Raw genomic sequence first — 21,770 nt, forward strand, 5'->3', positions numbered from 1 at the left:
CGCAGCGCGCCGGCCATGGCGGCCATTGGAGGGTGAACCAACGGCAAAGGAAGACCTTTATCTCTGTCTCTCTCTCACTGTCCACTCTGCCTGTCAAAAAAAAAAAAAAAAAGAAAAAACTAGTGAGTGTGTTTGCATTTGGTTAAGTTGAAGATATAAAGGAGAAACAGCGTTCAAAAGTTCTCAGGAATGATGCATTTTGGTTGACAAACCTTGCCTACTAGCAGGCTTTTGTTGTTCTACCCTTGAAATGCCTAAATAACAAGGATCTTGCTATCGCCCCATCAGTCACTGGAGTCAGCTGTCACAGGATGTCAGCTAGGTAATGATGACGGAAATGGCATCCGCAGGGTTTGAGGCAGCTGGAGGGGTGAGAAGAGAGTCCCAGTGTATGTCTTTCATGTGCAGTTTCTCAGGGATGCCACATGCATAGACCTTTAACTGTTGTTACGTGTGTGTAGGAATGCTTGGATATATTTAACTTTGCTCATGCAAACTGAAGATGAAAGCACATGTGCGTGCACAGCCATAGTGGATGCGCAATCTAATGAACTGGCGAAAACTTGCAACAGAAAAGTCACTGTCTCCACCCCTCGCTCTCCAGTGGTAATAATTACAGCAGGTCCAAGTTCAGTCCTCTGGAATCCTTACAGGGTTTACTAACGAGGTCGGAATTATGTTGCTGTTTAGGCTGATTTAAACATTGCATTAAGGAGGAAAAGGGGGGAGGCACGGGATGTAGTTCTACCCACACATTTTCACCGTGGGGTATCTATGCTATCACCAGGGGGCGATGTTAGAAGTAGATTGGATGTGCTTCTAATTTGTTTATTTGGAAGCTGCAGCTAATTAATTCTCAGTCACTTTTCTTTTAATTTGGCTGCTGTAAATGCCTAATGGTCCCATTGACTGACATAACACATTGTGGGGACTTTTCTAAGAATTTTCCTGAGAATGGGGAACTCGGTCTGGAATGTTCTGGCTGTGAGACCTCACGGCGTTAACTGGTGTGTGCGAAAGCGGCTTTCATCTGTGTCCTCCCTCTCTCCACTCAGTGCTGGCAGAACTCCCTGAGAGAGATGAAGGACGTTGGGATTTTACAAGTGAAGGTTCTAAAGGCAGTGGATCTCCTAGCCGCAGATTTCCCAGGTACTGACCGTTTCCGTTATTAATCTGTTTTTATTGTGACTGATTCATCCTCTGACGAGATCTATGGCTCAGCAGACTGTCTGCTAAGCAGAAGCAGGTAGACAGCCGCCATGATCCTCCCCACTGAGTGGGGGCGAGGTGATGCAGACTGGAGGGAGTTCTTCCCCTGATGCGTATTTTTGCACAACAGTTTTAGTAATTTGACCCAGATTTGATCACGTACTAGTGTATCTGGGATTGCAAGATGCTGGATTGTTCATGTCACGACTCCTTCGTTTGTTCACGACAGTGGTGGCCGAGCCGTTCTGCGGCACCACAGAGGGCATTCATTCCACGGGTCGCCTTTTCTCTCGGGGTCTCTGTGTGTTGAATCATTGTCGTGTGCCTGGTTTGCACATCTGAGCAGGGAAACAGATCTGGCTGGCACCTCACTGTGGCAAGGCCCAGAGCCTAACCTGGGCCCGCTTTGCCCCTGCCTTTATCTAGTAGGACATCTCTCTAATGCTTCACTAACTTGAACTCTCAGAGGGAGGTCCAAATGGACATACGTCACGGCAGATTCTGTCTGCCATGTTGAGAGTGATCCAGACATTCCTGCATGCAAGGGGAGACTCTCCACGTGGCTAATTACTCCCTTGTGCGGACTCACCTGTAGATGTCTTCTTGCCTGATGCTGATTGATCAAGCGGACTGGTGAATACAAAGTGTGTTATGGGGCTGGTGCTGCGGCTCACTAGGCTAATCCTCCGCCTTGCAGCGCTGGCACACCGGGTTCTAGTCCCGGTCAGGGAACCGGATTCTGTCCTGGTTGCCCCTCTTCCAGGCCAGCTCTCTTCTGTGGCCCGGGAGTGCAGTGGAGGATGGCCCAAGTGTCTGGGTCCTCCTGGCTTCGGATCAGCGTAGTGCACCGCTGCAGCGCGCAGGCCGCGGCGGCCATTGGAGGGTGAACCAACGGAAAAGGAAGACCTTTCTGTCTGTCTCTCTCACTGTCCACTCTGCCTGTCAAAACAAACAAACAAACAAAAAACCCAAAGTGTGTTATGGAGTGCAGGTGTATCTATTGATGTGAAAATGCAATTTTATAATCATATTTTTAGTATGTAGTCTACTCAATTTCTGCCTTCCACACAGAAATAATTGCACAGTATTTGTATAGCTTCTAAATATCTAAGACTGAGTTTGAAGGAGTTTCAACTCTGGAAAAGAGAATTTTAGTTTTAAGCACACTGTACTATAGAAAGTAGTTCTTTCCATCCTGTGCTAAAAAAAACGAACAAAGTGATCTCACCTATGGGAGTACCCAGGAACAGATAAAAAATGTATTTTTGACCAACTGGAAGATATAAATTTTGAGGATTATAGAGGAAATAGTAAATGATTACTTATAATGTTCATGAGTAGAGTTCCAAATATTTATAGTCTCATCAATTTGGAAATTGTCCCTTCTGTTTGAGTGTTATGAAAGCATGCGGTATTGTTTCATGTGCACCTTTGTGAGTGGTTTTGTCACCACTGAAGAATGTGTTGAGTGAACTACCCACTTTCCAGAGTGGGTTATTTCTACTTCCATCGAGTTCTACAGATACAACTCTTCTTGAACCCATGGCTGCTGCTGTCCCAGGAAACCTCTCAAGCCCCAGTAATGTGCTCAGTAAGATGCTCTAAATTTCCTTCTTTGGTTGCGTATTGTATGATATGTGGCAACTACATGTAATGCACTAAGATTTCCGTTCATGGCCTAGATCACAACATACACAGGTGGAAACACCTCTTCACATCTGTTTTATCTTACTGATCCTGTTGGGTGACCCCCTGAAAGCCCTCACACCGATCTGAAGGTTGTCTCAAGCTAGTGATCGTCTCCAACAACTATTTGGATTATTCAAATAGTTTATGAGAGAGAAACCTGAAAAATGAGTGTCAAGTAGAGAGCAGGATAAAAGGCAAAAGCTTCTTTATATAGTACTTTGGGGGAAATGTTTTCTATTCATGATTCTCAGATGATTTTGGAGGGGTTGAATGTATCAAAGAATTTCAGTAACAAAAATCCATGGTTAGAAATGAAATAATGCTTTATGATATAAAGTTTGGGAAAAAGACTATCACTATTCTGAATGAGGGAAAGCACTTGGTCTTGAGCTACGTGTCTTCAGATCATGTTGATCTTTGTTTTCAGAAACACATTTCACACTGTATGTGCTCTGTGTGTTGGAGGCTTCTGAGAGAGTCCTCCAGTGTGTTCCAAACCAGGGTGTTGCTTAGGGGGACGAAAGTGGGCTTCATCCTGAACATTGTGTTGGAACTTCTCTGTGTGAAAGGAGAATGGGGTTCAGACTGCCGTGAGGTGACATTGTGGACCCAAGAGGTCAGGGATCATGGCATAGGGTGGGGTCTCAGGTTCCATGGCTGATGTCATGACTATCAATTTCCGTGGTAGGTGGCAGAAAAACACCAGCTTCCCTTAATAGTGGATCAGAACAGACAGCCAAGCAATCCTTAGGCAGTAAGTAACGTTAGACGAGTACTTGGCCTGGTGGTTACGCCACCTGTTTAGATGCTCACATCCTGTATTGGGGTGCCTGGCTTTGAGTCCTGACTGCTGCGGATTCCAGCTTTCTGCTGATGTGAGCCCCCTGGAGGCAGCGGGTGATGGTTCAAGTAGCCAGTCCCTGCCAGTCATGTGGCAGACTTACATTGACTTCCTGGCTCCTGGCTTTGGCCTGCTCTAGCCTCAGCTGTGGCAGGCTTTCAGGAATTTAACAGAGATGGAGTTCTCTGTTTTTCTGTCTCTGCCTTTCAAATAAAACAAATAAATAGAACTTTTTTTATTTTAAACTTTTATTTAATGAATATAAATTTCCAAAGTACAGCTTATGGATTACAATGGCTTCCCCCCCATAACGTCCCTCCTACCCGCAACCCTCCCCTTTCCCACTCCCTCTCCCCTTCCATTCACATCAAGATTCATTTTCGATTCTCTTTATATACAGAAGATCAGTTTAGCATACATTAAGTAAAGATTTCAACAGTTTGCTCCCACACAGAAACATAAAGTGAAAAATACTGTTTGAGTACTAGTTATAGCATTAAATCTCAATGTACAGCACACTAAGGACAGAGATCCTACATGAGGAGTAAGTGCACAGTGACTCCTGTTGTTGACTTAACAAATTGAAACTCTTGTTTATGGCATCAGTAATCACCCTAGGCTCTTGGCATGAGCTGCCAAGGCTATGGAAGCCCCCTGAGTTCACTGACTCTGATCATATTTAGGCAAGGCCATGGTCAAAGTGGAAGTTCTCTCCTCCCTTCAGAGAAAGGTACCTCCTTCTTTGATGACCCATTCTTTCCACTGGGATCTCACTCGTGGAGATCTTTCATTTAGGGTTTTTTTTTTTTTTTTTTTTGTCCAGAGTGTCTTGGCTTTCCATGCCTAAAATAGTCTCATGGGCTTTTCAGCCAGATCCGCATGCCTTAAGGGCTGATTCTGAGGCCAGAGTGCTGTTTAGGACATCTGCCATTCTATGGGTCTGCTGTGTATCTCACTTCCCATGTTGGATCATTCTCTCCCTTTTTGATTCTATCAGCTAGTGTTTGCAGACACTAGTCTTGTTTTGTGTTCCCTTTGGCTCTTAGTCCTATCATTATGATCAATTGTGAACAGAAATTGATCACTGGGACTAGTGAGATGGCATTGGTACATGCCACTTTGATGGGATTGAATTGGAATCCCCTGGTATGTTTCTAACTCTACTGTTTGAGGTAAGTGAGCTTGAGCATGTCCCGAATTGCACATCTCTTCCCTCTCTTATTCCCACTGTTATATTTAACAGCGATCACTTTTCACTTAAGTTGCAGCACTTAAGAATAATTGTGTATTGATTACAGTATTCAACCAAAAGTATTAAGTAGAACAAATAAATAGAACTTTTAAAAACTCTATCCTCGCCAGCGCCGCGGCTCAATAGGCTAATCCTCCGCCTAGCGGCGCCGGCACACCGGGTTCTAGTCCCGGTCGGGGCGCCGGATTCTGTCCCGGTTGCCCCTCTTCCAGGCCAGCTCTTTGCTGTGGCCAGGGAGTGCAGTGGAGGATGGCCCAGGTGCTCGGGCCCTGCACCCCATGGGAGACCAGGAGGAGCACCTGGCTCCTGGCTCCTGCCATCGGATCAGCGTGGTGCGCTGGCCGCAGTGCGCCGGCTGCGGCGGCCATTGGAGGGTGAACCAACGGCAAAAGGAAGACCTTTCTCTCTGTCTCTCTCTCTCACTGTCCACTCTGCCTGTCCAAAAAAAAAAAAAAAAAAAAAAAAAAAAAAAAAAAAAAAAAACTCTATCCTCAAAAAAATAAATCGGTAACTGTCTACACTCCATACTAGCATGTTCTAGCCAGCCTTACTTTATAAAAGAGTGTTCGTTTATGGCAGTTGCTCAAGTCACAAAGTTTACACTTGCAAATAAATGAAATATATTCATCATATTCTGAATAATCAGGGATGCTCTCTAAAGGTGGTGGTCATTTTAGACAGAGTACCTAAAGGAAATTTCTATCCTTTCCAATTTTCTTTGCTCATGTATGTATTTTGTTTTTTAAAACAACATCAAGTAACCACAATCACGTATGTTTCAAATGTATTCCACTCAAGATTCAGGAATCCCGATGACGCAAAATCCATGTATAGGTTATTCTTTTTAGCTTTTAAAAAACTTTAAAAACTTTAGTTTTTAAAAAATTTATTTATTTGAAGGGCAGAGACACAGAGATAGAAGTGGGTAGAGGGAGAGGGAGGGGTAGGGAGGGAGAGGGAGCTGGATTGGAGATGGGGCAGCTGGGACCGGCATGGCACCCGCATCGGATGCCGACACAGAGAGACAGCTCAACCTTCTGTGCTGCAGATCCGTCCCCCGGTTGTGGGTATGGTTTGCAGGTTGCAGGGACCTCATGTCCAAGAGGAGGAATGAATGCACGTGGGACGCTGTGGCATCCGTGATTTGCTAATTTCACGAATCATTTAAGTCGGAGGTGGGGAGAGGGGAGACACAGAGAGAATATGAGTAAGAGACTGCTCAACAGCACCGATTGGGTTTAATCCCCGAATGCCTGCTATGGCCAGGACTCTATTGCCCACAAGCCAGGATCTGGGATCTTAATTCTGGTCTCCCGCATGGGTGGCAGGAAGCCAGTTACATCATCCATCACTCTTACCTTCCAGAGTGTCAGGGACCAGAGCCTGATATTGAGCCCAGGTTCTCCAGTATAGGACAGACACAAATCAGTGTCTACACTGCTAGGACAAATGCCTGATCCTGGCTTGCTAATTTTAAAGCCATCTCTTTATAAGTAACAGTAATAATAAGGACATCAAAGTCATTCAAGCCATTGTGATCAAATTAGGATAGTCTTTGTGAGTTGTTATTGTTACGATTATACTCATGTAGCCATGTAAAGAAATTAAATTGAAAAACTTGTTTTACTATTTCACAACATTAGAATAAAATCATCCATACTCCATAAAAATATAATTTTATGTAGAGAAAAGATGTGCAGCTTATCAAATGTGTATTAGTAACTGGTACAGCTATATTGCTGATATAAAGGTATTTGCAAATATGCTGTAATGTATAAAATTACTTTTTTCAGTTCATTCATAAATATGGTATTTTATTGTGTGAAGTAATTCATAACTAATAATTTACATTTCTATTTTACATTTTTTAGAGTTTTCAGTGTTTGTATATAATACAGAATTTTTAAATTTTTATTAGAATCTAAAGTCATCTATTTTCTTTGGAGCCTGTCACTCTAAAATTGGTGAAAGACTTTAATGCTCTCAGTCTAGGCTGATGTTAGGTGTGGAGGGCCATACGCACTTATTTCAATGGAGGGGGCTGTCAGATACTTTTATTGAAGAGTTCTCACAAGTCCTTGTACCCAGTGTAACCTGAAGTCTTTAAGTAATAGATTATCCCATCTGGTTTCATTGCTCTCGTGGTGAACCTGGTCACAGCCTCTGTTCATGAAACAAGTTATGAGTCGTACGTCTAGATTCAAGGTGAACACAGCTGTGTTTGATGAGACTGGCATACGCCACTCAGTCTCTGATGCTCTTAAAATCAGCTATTTTAACAAGAAAATAGCCCACCTCCTCTGATCGAATGAGGGGCAGAGACATTTTGTCCTGGACAAAGCTATGGCTCACATGGCAGCTGCCAGTGCACGAGAGCAGTTCTGTGTTCCACGTGACCCATGATGCATCAGATTCGTGAAGTCATACTGCTGACTGAAAATGCAGAATTGATCTCAAAGTTATTAAAAAGATAGTGACAATGGTTTAATAGAAAAAAAAGTTAGATAACTGAAAGGTTTACTGGTCAGACTTGCATTGCACTACAGATGACCATATATATTGTTATTGTGATGAAGAGTAGGAAACTGGCTGTTCTCAGCATGTGTCTGCAGAGTTGCCCTGGGTAGCCTTTTTAAAATTGAAGGAATATTGAGGGGAAGCTGGCAGAGTGGTAACTCACGGGCGCTTGTTTAGTGCACCAGTGTTGGTGCCCTCATGGCCACCATTTGCATGATGGAGCACACGCCCAAATTCCAGACTTGACTCTTACATTGTAGAATCAAAAGGTGGTCTCATACATCAGCTTTCCTGTTCACCAAGCTTTCCCTTTATTAAGTTTATTCCTTACAATAATCCTTATGGGGTGATTCTTTCCCACCTGAAGAGTCTTCCAGTGGCGAGGCTGGTTATTCTTCAGTCTCCCCTGCTTTATACCTTCAGCCTTCGCCGTGTTACCTTGAGTAGGATGCCTCATCAATGTCAGGACTCCTGGAGGAACACGGCAGCATTAGAAACTTGGAGAGATGTCTTAACATGCCATGCCAATGGCCGTAGTAAGAGTAAGCCAGGAAGCATTCCAATTCCAACTCATGTAGATGATGGTAACGTCACACAACATGATAAAGCGGAGGTCTTGCCGGCCCCTGCTTCTGTAGCAATATCCCATGTTCATCTTTCTATCATTCTCATAATCTGAGTGTCATGACGAGAAGCTTGGGAATTATCAGGATGCAGTGAAAACATGCAAACCAACCGCCTTTACCAGAATGTGGAGCCGCTGGTCCTCAGAGGAATCTCACCAGGATTTTTATCTCATTCTTGAGAAGTTGTGTAACTTTGCCACACAAAGACCAGCCAGCTATCAAGCAAAAACATCTCCAAATACAGCTGGATCCTCTTGGTGTCTTGGCAATAGGGTTGTCATGCAAGCCTTTCTCTGTGCCCATGAATAAATGAGATGCCTGTCAGAAGTCCTAAAATATCTATTCGGAGAAAAAGTAAAAACACCATGCTATGAAGTAGCCTTATTTGGTAAACATGCCTGTCGGTGATGTGACCACGCCTCCTCCTGGAGAATAAAGATGCATTTATTTCCAGGACTGCGTGCTTCTTCCAGATAATCCTTGTTAGCTTTCTCAATGCGTTTACGCTTTCTTCCCAAATTAAGGAAGGTTAGCTTGGTGGTGGGTCTTGTGACCTCCAGCAGGCATTCACTGAGTGCTTGCCCTGGGGAGTTTGCAGTCAGGAGAGAGCTGCTCGCCGCCCCTTCTCTTCCCCCTTCCTGGCCGCACAGAATGCCACAACAGGGGGTTTGTGAATTGGGATGTCCAGGAGGACCTTGCTAACCAGCGGTGGCATTTCTGGATCTCTAGTTCCTTGGCTGCGCCATTAGGAGGAGCTCTTGATCTTTTCCACGCACAGCTTTGCTTTCCCATCAGTGGGGAGGTGCTCCATTGATTCTGTGAACGCGGGGCCCTTTGCCCGTGCCCAGGACTCATTTCTTGAGTAACTCAGTGGTCAGTGCAATGATTTCTTCCTCGAAGATGACAGTGAGCACCCATGCTTCTGCCTTTATTTCCACTGCGGTTGTCTCTCATTCTAATCCCTATACGATATGGTAGCGAGGAACCAAGGAGGCAGAGACCCATGTGTTAATCTTAGTTCTACGACCCCTGGTTTGGGACACACCTAAGTGTCTGAGTCCTCATGGGTATGTTGAGGGTTAAATTATAGCCTAAATAGCATATCTGTGTGTGTAGACACATACAGATATTTATGAATTTATTTTACATTCTTTATTAAATTTACTAGAACATAGTTGATACATGGAAAATTTCTCAGGTTATCTTCTTGATGTGTTTGCAATTTCTGTAATTTTAGATAAGGCTACAAATATAAGAATTGTGGAAAAGTTTAAACTCTTTTAAAATCAAAAGTCACCACCATATCAAACTGTTATTTTTGTTTCTATTGATAAAAATGAAGAAGTAATATGCTTCATCATGGGGAAATTTGTACTCAACTATTTTGTGCTTACATCTTACATTTTAAAAAATTACTTATTTGAAAGAGTTACACAGTGAGTAAGAGATCTTCCATCAACTGGTTCATTCCCCAGGTGGCCGCAACAACCAGGGCTGAGCCATGCTGAAGCCAGAAGCCAGGAACCTCATCTGGTCTCCCATGTGGGTGCAGGGGCCAAGAGCTTGGGACATTCTCAGGCACATTAGCAGAGATCTGGATCAACAGTAGAACAGCAAGGACTCAAACCAGTGCCCACTTGGGATGCTGGCACTGCAGGTGGCAGCTTAACCCACTACTTCACAGTGCTGGCCCCAGCATTTTACATTGATAACCTGAATGGTGACTTTATCAATACAAATGCCTTTCTGGGCTGATCAATATTTTTGTTATACATAGAAATCCTATGCTCAAACTACTGACCATGTCTGGCAAAGCAAGTTAAGCTGAGATTGAGTTTGGCGTGCTGTCATCATGTATTGGAGTGCCAGTTCGAATCCTTGCTACTCCACTTCCAATCAAGCTTTATGCTAATGTACCTGGGATGGCAAGGGAAAATGGCCAAAGTCCCCGGGCCCTACCACACACACGGAAGGCCAGAATGGAGCTCCTGGCTTCGGTCTAACCTAGACCTGATTGTTACAGCCATTTGGGGGATGAACCAGCGGATGAAGTATCCGTGTGTGTGTCATTTGCTCACTTGCTGTCTTTCCCTCCCTCCCTCTTTTCCTCTGACTTTCAAATATTTAAGAAAAAGATTAGGCCGCTAGCAGGGAGCTGGATTGGAAATGGAGCCATCAGGACTCAAACCAGACCCCATAAGAGATGCCACTGTCACAGGTGGAGGCTTTACCCTGTATGCCACTTCCAACCTAGCTCCCTGCTGCTGCACCTAGGAAAAGCAACAGAAGATGGGCCAAGTGTTTGAGCCCCTGCCACCCATGGGGGAGTCTTGGATGAAGCTCCTGTCTTCCACCTGGCCCAGTTCTGGGTGTTGAGGCCATCTGGGGAGTGAACCAGTGAATGGAAGATCTCTGACTCTCCCAGTCTGTGTAATTCTGCATTTCAAATAATTAGATCTTAAAAAGGGGACCTGATGGGTGTCCCTGCAAGAAGTGGTGTTTGAGTTGAGATACTGAGGGCGACGAGGAGCTGACAGAGAGAAGAAGGAGGGATAGCCAGCTCCAAGGCCTGCAGGGCTTTTTCAGAGGTGAAGAAGAGAGCATAGTCAAGGCGCGTTCAGGGCAGAGGAGACTGGCATCTCAGGTGGGACCAAGCTATCCAGAAAGTTAAGGCCCAGCTGGAGGCATTTATTAGGAGAATGATATGATCTGATGTAAACTTCAAAAAGTTTATCCTGGCATCTGTGGGAAGCACGGGCTTTGGAGGGAGTGGAGCTGGGGAGGTGGTAGGAAGTTCAGGGGAGGACTGTGTGTTTTGGAACTTGAGCGGGTGGTAGGAGGGTACATTGAAAGGAGGACAAATGCTTATGTCACTTGTTTGTGCTCGCGCTGGGATATGAAAATGCCAGAACGCGAAGAAACATTTCAACAGAAGGAAGTCCTTCCCTGGCTTTGCTGTCCTCACGGTCGGAACTTGGACCTGGCTGACCCTTGTCCTAGACATTCGTCACGTGTGATGCTGGAGAAGAGAAACCTGGGGTTGCTTTGGAGAGGCAGTGCAAATGCGCTCCCAGAAAGAAGGGAGATCAACCCATCCTTTTCTGCATGCGGGACCATGGGTTGAATCTTTCAGAGAGCGGGGGAGGAATGCTCTCTGGCTAAGAGCCAGTGTCGGGAGCCGGGGAAGCCTTCACTGCCCCCTCCCTGGGTCACAACTCCTCTCGAGGATGGTGAGACACGTGGCTGGTGGTGGTGCCTGCATCAAGGTACTCAATCACCGTCTATAGAGGGAACTGAACTTAGATGGGGGCACATAAGAAGGGCAGGGGATAATACACACAGAGATGAGAAATGGAGGACTTGGTCTGCTCTGGGGAGAGAGGGAGGCAGGTTTCTGTTGCAAAGGTGACTTCCACAGAGGGACGTAGTGGGTGCTCAGTGGGTGGTTAACAACACCCCTAAAATACGTGCATTGCCTTTCAACTTCTGTGATTTGAAGGCACAACTATTTGAGTGAATAAAGAACATGAGTGAATATAAAATTCATGTGAGCATGAGATGTTAAAGCGGCAACTTGAGCCTGAATCACAGGTGGCGCCACAGTGCTGATGAGGCTGGCACGTGGTGAGCTGAATGTTGTACCTGTAAGGTGGGTGGTGCACACAGAAATGCAGACTGAACTTCCGTGTGTCGCTGTGCTTGGTGCTGCTCTCTGCACCAGTGGGGGCCACTTGGACATTGCATTTATTACAGAAAATTGCAGTAACCCAAAATAAAAACCCTCATTTGAAAGTCATCCAAAGTGCCTGTGTAACTGGAAACTTCGAAGCGGGAGAGGCTAATTCATGAAGCCTGCATACATTACTCTCTAAGTGTTTTCAAGTCTGTTTCTTCTCTCTGCCTGTTTATAGTGTGATATTAATAAATGCGGCATTTTAATGAGCATTGACTGAACTCGTCAGACTCGGAGCACTGGGCTCTGTGGAGGCTCAGCACTGCGACTCGCCATTCCTGGAGAGGAGCGTGCTTCTCATTAGCTGGGACAGCCAGGGGCTCACTTGAGAGATGGAAGCCACCGCGGAGCCCACCGCGGCCGTGTCTGGCCTGCTGTGTGGCAACCCCAGGGCTTTCATTAAGAGTCAGATGGCTTCCTCAGAGCACGTGCTGACGGCACGTCACATTGCTTGTCTGGGGGCTTGGCGCTGACACCTACTAATAGTCTGACAAACGGTTAAGTAGCTGCTGCAGTGTGGGTGGCGGAGCCAGGCGTGTGTTACACCTGAGCAGAAAGCCAGGAACACGTGGCCTTGTCATGCTCATGACTTTGAAGGGGGAACATGTGGTCTCACAGTGGAGGCCTCCCCTCATCCAACCCGACCCCTGAGCTCTGTAGCACCCATTGCCCAAGTCACTTGACCTGGAAGGAGCAGAGCTTTTTGCAGACAGATTTTTGTCTTAATTTGATTTTTGACTGCCCAACACCTACAGCCTCTTCTGTGTTTGGAACGTTTCCTGTTGTGCATTTTGGAGAGAGGGGCAGAGCCCATGCGCAGAAGATGCAAAGCTGGAATGCCCTGAGCCCTGGCAGTTCCCCACTTGGTTCTTTTCTTGACGAGGTGGATGCCAAGGTGAAGCTGGAACTGAGATTCCGTGTCAGAGGCTGCTGGTCAGGGCCCAGGAAACGTGGTGCCTTCTGGGCCCAGCATTCTTGGAAGCAGTGGCCACAGCAGCTTTCGCTGGGGTGGGATATTGGCTCCGCTTCATGTGCCTAAGTGATTTTTGTTTTGGTTATGGTCATTTCTTGAGGCTGATTTCCAAGCCTTTGCAGTAAGTCTGAGGGCTGTTTGATATCATTTTAATAAATACCTTTTCTATGAAATCTAGACAAGGGCTATTTCCATTGTTTGAAGCTAAGAACCTGAGCTCATTCATTTATGACCAGGGCTTGGTTATTTTCTTTTGGTAAATGACTTAACAGTGGTGACCTAAAAGCTTTGGCCAGGCATTGAAGTGTCCAGGCCGTGAGTGAGTGGAAGGGAAGGCCCTGTTTAATCCTGACCGTCACCCAGGCATCAGCTCTTCTCCTTTGGTGAAGTATCCTCCACACACAGGCTCCTGGTGTATTCGGAGCTCCTGGCTATTAGTGAATCAGATGCGGGCTCACTGACCTGAATGCGGGGCCAGGAGGTCAAGAGGCTTGAGCACTCTGAGTCAGGCCCTGGCCCGAGACTCCTTGGCTGTTTGTTGGAGAAGCGTCTGTCCTCGTGCCCCCATTAATTTAGCACTCGCTGCTTTGTAAAGCGCCAGTGTGCGGTGAGGCAGGCATTGCCTTCGTGCAGTACGGGTGTTATGGAGTCGTCCGTCCACTCCCTGACAGTTCCAACTCTAGGGCTCTCTACCAAACCCAGTGCTTGGAAACCCTTAGATCCAACTTTGAATGTAGGCTTTTACAATTTTATTTTTACCCTTTGGTCATCACTTGGAGGCTGTAGGGGACACTGTAAAGGCTGGAGCTCAGCCCCTTGGACGTGAATGACAAGCGTTACCTGACGGAACGATGCCTCTAAGCTGTGCAGGTCACGCTCTTCACAACGTCCTGTGTGCCTGGGGCCACACGAGCCTGTGGCCATTCAAGCTCGGCTCTTGAAGGCCATTTTATACACTTTCTCTTACTCCTCCCAGAGCCCCTTGGAAGCCTTTAAGTTGTCATCCCAGTTGTAGAAGAGCAGGTGTCTGTATTGATGAAAGGCACGTTTAGGAAGGAGCGAGGCTGCATCTGTCAACAAAACGAAGTGGGTGCTGTCACAGGCCAAGCTGACGCCCTGCCTCCCACGATTACGTCTCGGTCACACGTCAGCCTGCAGCTGCTGAGTCTGCAGGACCAGGGTTTGCAGGCTCCGCCCTCCACTGTTGCCACCCAGGGCTCCACGGAGCACATGGCAAGGGGAGGACTCCTTTCCCCACTCTAGCAAGCAGCGTGCCGTTGTTACACAGTGTGTGACTTGTGCTCAAGTCGCTTTTGAACCCTTGGGAGATTCTTTGCCTCTCACCCATGTCTGTTTTCTCTCCAGGCAAGAGTGACCCTTTCTGCCTGCTGGAGTTAGGCAACGACCGGCTTCAGACGCACACCATTTACAAAACCCTCAACCCCGAGTGGAACAAAGTTTTCACGTTGTAAGTGCTGTGGCCCCTGGGCTGTGGAGGAGCAGCTCCGTGTTGGAGAGGGCTCATGCCTGACGAGCGTGGGGCAGCCTGGGTCTCCGGAGTAGCACCTGTCCATGTCTAGTGCAAGGAGTGAATTTTATTGTTTTGTTTTTCCTTCTGGAAAACCTTTTATCTTTTTAGAGAGAGTGGTGTTAATAATAGAAGAGACCATTCGAACCACAAGGAGGCCTTTGTAAAACAGATCTCAGTGACTAAATTAATCTCTGTGTGGCCATCTATCTAGATTCATTCATTCCTGGGTTAAGGCGTGTTACAAGTGGAGGCCTACCTTAGATTCAGGGAGCTCATAGGCTGTGATATTGTTTGAGTGCCCGAAAGCTTGCATTCTGCTCAGTCTTTTAGAAAATACAGGTGATCTGAATCCCTAATGACAGTCATAAGCTCCTCATCTCTAAGTCTGAGTTACCCACATCGTCATAATTCTCTGCCTACTCTATGAAACTCAAGTAATTAGGAGGATGGGCATATTTAAGTTTCCTAATTTGCTTTAGTGTTCAAAGCAGCTGACCATCAAGGGAAGGCCCTAGTTGAATGTGGGTGGAATGGTGGCCCCTGCTCCTGCGAAGCAGAATTGATGCTATGTGTACTTGAAATGGAGTTGATGGGTTAGGAGCATGTTCAAGGCTCTGAGAGAAGCAGATTCACTCTGCTGAGCAGGTGTGCCTGCCAGCAGATGTAAGTCCCTCCTTCTGATCAGTAGGTAAAATAGTCTCTAAATGTGCCTGGGAATTTTTATATCTTGTGTTGCAAAAATAGATGATTTTGATGTATCTCAATGAATTGTGATTTTCTACCCACCCCCCCGAAGGAATTCATCAATTTAAAGAAAGCTCGCTCGCTCTCTCTCTGTCTCTCTCTCTCTCTCTCTCTCTCTATATATATATATGTATTTTGCTCCTTTCACTTGGAAGTGACTGAAATAACTTTATTTTCATCTTCTCTATTTCTCTCCCCTTTCCTTTCTTTATCCTGTTTCTTTAAAAGTCCTACTCTTGAGTGTGTGTATTTACGGAAAATGTCAGAGTGAAAGGGTTGACTTTCGTGTGTGTGTATGGATGTCTGAATTGTCTGTGATGGAAGGTTTGGGAATACAGTCAGTTTGATTTAATTTTTAGAATTTAATTAAATGGTACTTTTATACTCTAAGGACACACAGACTTAATTAGTGAAACAGTGTTTTCAGATCTTCATGGAACAGACTTCGCTTGTGTGTGTTTGTGTATGAGACATGGTGTTTCTTGTTTCAGCCCCATTAAAGATATCCATGATGTTTTGGAAGTGACAGTGTTTGATGAAGATGGAGATAAACCCCCCGATTTTCTTGGAAAAGTTGCCATTCCCTTGCTGTCTGTAAGTTTCCTTTGTTAATAAATAATTTGTGAGTCATGCTTTACGGTTGAGTCTCCATGGTCTCGGGTTGCTTCATCTTTTGTTAGTCTGGAGGGAAAGAACCTCCTGGCAATAGCAGGAAATTACTGTTTTGTTTTTCTTTATTTTTATTCTGTGTTTTCCATAGTTTCTGATTAAAGTAGTATGATGCTTTTCTGTATCGTTCCAAAGTTGATTCAACCAACCAAAACACAAAACACCCAGCCTTTCCCCCTTAACAGGGGAGGTTCTGTCTGGTTTCAGGGCTGTGGGTCTATGCCTGATTTTCCACTTGTTAAGGGAGGACGCACTTGTGTTTCCGTAAACCTCCTTGCTGCACGTTTCCTCAGAGACGAGCTACCCGTGACTGCGCGTTTTTTCTCAGTCCCACTAAAGACTGTTGCTGCAAAAGTTCTGTTTGTCTTTTGAGTAGCCATGTTTGATTTCAGTCTCCAAAAGTACTTCGTGGAAGAAAGCAGAGAGAGAGGGCCTCCACTGGAGAAGAAAGAGTAAGGTGATCCAGTTGAAAATAATGCCCAGGGTCAGCTAAGACCAACAGCTGAATGGGAAGCTGTTTGCAAAATGCAGAAGAGAAACATCCATGACGCCTTTACGTTGGCGAAGGAGGAGAGCTGGAGAGTGAATTAATTGAACTTTAATGTGTGTATCCAATGTACTGTCTAGAAGAGAGGCCACTAGGTTTTTACCCAACTAACACAATTTGTTGTAGAGTCCTTATGACTTAATTAGCCAATGAGACTTTATTTCTTCTGAAAGACTTATTTTCCCAAAGCTGTTAATGCGTGTGCGTGGATGGAGCACTCTGTAATTTAAGCACAAGATTAGTCTAGCTTACAGGATGTATACGGAGAGGGGAATGCAGTACCTCTTAATATCTCCTCTTCGCAGTTTGATCGCTTGGTTAATTTCTCCCCAAGTTCTCATATCCCTGATGTTACTCGAGGAGCCTGCTTGGAGCATCTGCCGCCTGCTGCAGCCGGCCCTTGCCAAATGCTCGGAGCCAGCGGCGGCAGGCGGTGCAGCGCCAGGCGAGGAGATGGTAATTTGGGAGTTCCCCCTCCCGTTTTTATTACAACTCTGTCAGTTATTCCTCTAAGAATACATGTAACAAGAATGTGGGGCACACTTCTAGAGACATCTGACGGGACAGAAGCCAGGGCACTCTTTTAAAATCACCATCGTCCTTTTCTCTCTTCTCTCTTTTTCCTTTTTTTTTTTTTTTTTTACCGTTTCTGCTCTGATTCATCTATACATCCTGACTAGTCTATTTTATCCCTGGCTGGGTGGACCCTACTTGATTTTTTAACATCTCCTGTAATACTAAAAATTGACTTGGTTCTTTCCTTGAAAGAATTAAGAATTTATCTCCAGCTAAATCAGGGTTTCTCAGTGTTGGCTCTGTTGACATTTGGGGCCAGAACATTCATTCTCTGTACATGGAACAGTCCTGTGCTGATAGCAGCCCCATGACCTCTCCACATTGGACAGCAACAGTGCCTACTCCCAGCTCCTGGGACAAATGTAAATGGCTATAGACTTAGCCAAAAATCCCCAAGGAGGTGGACGTCACACCCAGTGGAGACCTAGAATCAATGCATTTCAAAAACACGTTCATCCAAATACAAGGTAGGACGCTTTGTGGAGGTCTGAGCCTCAGTGCAAGTGGTCCCCACACCAACTTTTTTCAGGTTGGTGGTGAGCTTCCCACGATCCCCACGTTCGTTGCTGTGACACATGCAGAGTTGTCAAGTGTCCACCTGGTGCCCGGAGCTCTTGGAGGATGCTGCTCTAACATGACCACAAGGAAGCTCACATCATCTTAGTTTTTTAGGTTAATGCTGGAATTCTGTCCATTCAAATAAATGATAATGTTACTTTTATATTTATGGAATAATAACCAAATTTTTGAAAACCAAATTTGGTGTACTGCCAAGGTTTGTTTTGTCAGAGCATAGAATAGATTTGGCCAGGGGAATCCCACGTGGTCAACAGGCAGTCATGGCAGAAGAGCAAAGGGAAAAGAGGACAACAGAGAGGTCATTTGTCAGACAAGATGGACCCCAGTCCAGGGCGAAAGTGGTCATTCTCTTATTCCTTACTCCTGGTGCAACAGTTATATATTCACTGAAACAGAGTACGATGTAAAAAGGCAAAATGTTCTATCAGTCCTGGAAACCAGGAAAGGTGACTTCACCGTGATGGGGTATGAAGAGTCAGGCAGTAGTGGTCATTGGTCCAGACGGTGATGTCGAGAGAGGGAAGTTTTGTGCATTCCCCCCAGTGTCCGTACAAGAAGATGGCAAGTGTAAACCTGGCCATCTCACACATGATGGTGGAGGAGAATAGGTTAAAACTTCCTATTCAATGGAAATGCCTCTTACAGTGATCAGAGAGTGAAACCTAACTGCTGCTGCTTTGAGATACCTGAAGCCCAGTGAGCCATAAATGGGTGGACAGTAGTTCAGCACATAGACCTACGGTGAGGGGGAGTCACTACGCAGAAGGCTATTTTAGGAGTCAAATAAAAGATTCGGTTATCAATAAGGTTAGACAAGCATGGAACTTCCCTGAAAAATAAATGTATATATGTTATAAATATATAAGAAATTTACAAAGCTAAAATCACAATGTGATAAAATACATTCTATATCCAGATGTTAAAATACCAGAATAAAGTTGTAAAGTGAAGATTCTTGAAGGTGCAAGTCCCAGAAAATGCTGCTAATGGGAAAGTTCTCTATGCATTGCCACAGGTACTGAATTTCTGGGTGTGAGGTTCTGGAATCTCCATTTTTAGCAAATTATCAGATGATGATTTCTAAGCACACTGAAGTGATGGCTCTCAAATGTAGGAGAATAAGCAGTAAATGGCTGAATATGTGACTATATACATAAAAATAGACTATCCTGTTCAAATGTTCATTTAACTCAAATATTGATCATGTGGGTCCAAATGCTTCAGTAGACCCCAAAAGGCAGAAATTTCAGTGATCAGAGTACTATAGAAATAGAAATTTTAAAAAATGAAGTACTAAACTGCCTGGTGGAAAAGATTCCCAAGTCACTAACGTAGATACCAAAACTGTAATCATGGGCTACTTACAAATCGACAATTCAATGCGTACATGAAAATGGGTGGATAAAGGCCAAGAATATGATTCAGAGGAAATTCTTTCCTTGAATGGTTTTATCACTAAACACGGAAGGCTGAAAATCAATTAAGCAACTCAACAAAAGAATCAAATCAGAGAATTAAAAAGGAATCAATAAAGATAAAAACATCAACAGAGCGGGAAGGATGGAACAGTGGGTGTGATCCATCCGAGTAGCAGTTCCTCTGCCCTGAAACAAAGCATTCACAGCGTTAATGAAGAAAAGAGGAGAGTGTACCAGCAAGGATGAGGAAACTGTGAGAAAGATAGCGCACGGCTGTGAGGCGCATCAGGGAACTTCACTGAGGTATCTGAGAAGACGCGGGGTCAGACACAGCGTGCAAGACTGGGTGCTGCAGACATGGGGATCTTGCAGTGAGACAGCGCTGTATTTGCAGACGTGGATGTGTGCACAAAGCGGCAAAGAAAATTGCCCTCAGAAGCATAATCGGAGCAACTTGGATGTCAGGTACCGAATCGGCTGCTTAGCAAGAACGATTATGGAGAGATTGGAAAAAGTCCTCAAATTATTCTTTTTGCTTTCTGCTTCCCTCCCTCATCTAAAGAAAATAACAGATTCAAGTCACTTTATGAACAAGTTTTTTTCTTTTTTTAAGGTATATAACCTTCATGTATTTCATAAATATGACTTAGGAGACAGGCAATTTTTTTACATTATTTAAATTTATTAAGAGTTTGAAGAAGAAAACTTATGAATTTTTCCTGAGATTAAAATAACCCATATGAAAAATGTAGATTCAATCAAAAAATTATATACCTATCCTGGAATCCTAGTAAATCTCAACACATAAGGAGCTCTAATTGTGTAATTTATGTCATTGATACATTACAGATGACCTGCCTGGGACACTTGATAAAATTCAACACCCATTTTTGATTGTAAAAAAATAGTCCCATGAGTTAGTGATGAGCACCTCCTTAAGACGGTGAACGGTATCGTGAGGAGTGTTATAGACATCACCTTCACTGGTGAGGCACTGGAGATGTTCCTCTGTGTCTTCATCTCTGAAAAGACAACAGTTGTACCTGTGGCATAGGAGTGCTCCGAGCACTTCATGAGTTTCCACACTAACAGATTAACCGTGGAAAGTCAAGCCTTTCTTTTCAGACCCAGCCATTGCAACATTATGAAGAAAAAGGAAAGTGTGCTTATTTTAATGAAGTCAGTACGTCATTTACAGATCCCTGATGTTCTCAGGCTTTTATAAACATAAAATTCATAGGCAGGATATTTTCATAAAAAACTGAATAACATCAATAGTAAGAACACAAATTCCATTGCTTTCAGTAGATTCTTAAAATGCATCAAGGACTACAATGGAAGACAACAAATAAGGTAATGTCTATGATCTGTGTAAGGAAATTGTAGAACTGTAGTGAAGAACTTGAAGGGAAACTCAAACTGGAGATCATTTTATATATATTCTTGAATTATGTTATTGAGGAAAGGATAGCTATTTAATAAGTAGTTCTGAGGAAACTGGCTTCTGATTCATCAGGAGAAGATGCGCCAGGTCGTTACCGTAAGCACAGGAACAGTGTCAAGAAAAGTTAAAGATCAAACACTTAAAACTCCATTTAAAAATGGGAAAAGAGTGGTAAAATCGTATGCAAGAAAAAGCAAATTGGAAATCAGCAATGGCAAGAGGCAAAAAAGAAAAAATCTCAAGATGTCAGTATGCTCAAGATAAAATCAGAATCCTAAATTAAAACAAAGGATTGACTGGTTAAAAAAAATGCTAGCAGCTTATCAACAAATGGATAATATTAATTATTAATTAGTAATCATAAGGAAAAGCGAATCGATCTGAAAAGTTAGAGAGGGATCCTAGTAGTGACTCAGCATGCGCATGGCTCATGATATATTCAGTTATGAAGCTGGAGGTTAGGTGGCAGAGCAGAGACCCAGCCCTCCTGGGCTGGTGCCCTGGCTTCTCCCCTAGGTTGGCACTGTGACTTTTGACAAGTTCTATAACATTTCTGTCATACTGCTCTGGGGGTGAATTGAAGATGATGGTTGTAATGCATTGCAGGTGTGTGGCGGGATGTCAGTGGGTAACTGAACTGGTAACTAGAGTTGTGGCACACATTGAGCACCTGGAGTGCACGCAGAGAACATCTATGTCGAGTTAGCAACTTAAATTAGGAAATTACTTTATGAAATCATTACCAATATGGTAAAGAATTTTTTATTATCAAGTGTAGAAATAAGACACTCTCGAGTATTGTTGGAGGAAGAATGACTTGGTATAAGCCTTGTATTGTTGGAGGAAGAATGACTTGGTATAAGCCTTGTAGAGTCAGTTTGGTAAAGTGGATTAAACTTCAATAAAGAAGTATCCTTTGAGCATTTATAGTTGAGCTATGTGTTGGCATGGCATCCGGGGTTCAAAAGGATGCACTGATACCTGTAGGCACATAGATGTTATATGCCAGACATGCGAGATGACTCAACCATGGTCTACTGTTAATAAACATATGGGCAAAAATGTTCACTTTAAAAAAGTGTACATTAAAACAACCTGAGACTATTTGTTCCTATGATATTGCTGTATATTCAACAAAAATGCCTCTGGTTGTCCAGGTTGCAGGGAAATACTTATTTGCTGAAGCTGAGAGTATAAATTAATTCATTTTAGGAGAACAAATTGACTACATTAGCCCAAACCATAAAAACAGGCATGTCTTGTGACTCAGCAGTTCCACCTCCAGGAATTTACCTGTGGGGATGTTATTGCAGATGCACAGATATCCAGGTAGAAATTTGTCACACTGCTCACAGTTCTGAAAACAATCTTAATGAACTACAGCAGAGGATTAGTTAGTTCCAGAATATTCATGAGGTGCAG

The 21,770-nt window shown here is 44.3% G+C and overlaps 1 protein-coding gene across 6 annotated transcripts in view; it reads left to right on the forward strand.

Moving 5' to 3' along the window:
* The window catches only part of MCTP2 (multiple C2 and transmembrane domain containing 2), a 249,464-nt gene that overhangs the window by 137,381 nt on the left and 90,313 nt on the right, over positions 1 to 21,770 (forward strand). For all 6 annotated transcript variants that reach the window (XM_017350418.3, XM_051822987.2, XM_070053489.1 and 3 more), the window contains 3 exons: positions 1,056 to 1,149; positions 14,206 to 14,308; positions 15,607 to 15,709. In XM_017350418.3, coding sequence (XP_017205907.2) covers positions 1,056 to 1,149; positions 14,206 to 14,308; positions 15,607 to 15,709 — 300 coding nt within the window. The remainder of the gene's footprint in view (positions 1 to 1,055; positions 1,150 to 14,205; positions 14,309 to 15,606; positions 15,710 to 21,770) is intronic.

This window comes from Oryctolagus cuniculus, chromosome 12, assembly GCF_964237555.1.
Source record: "Oryctolagus cuniculus chromosome 12, mOryCun1.1, whole genome shotgun sequence".
Classification (NCBI taxonomy): Eukaryota; Metazoa; Chordata; class Mammalia; order Lagomorpha; family Leporidae; genus Oryctolagus; species Oryctolagus cuniculus.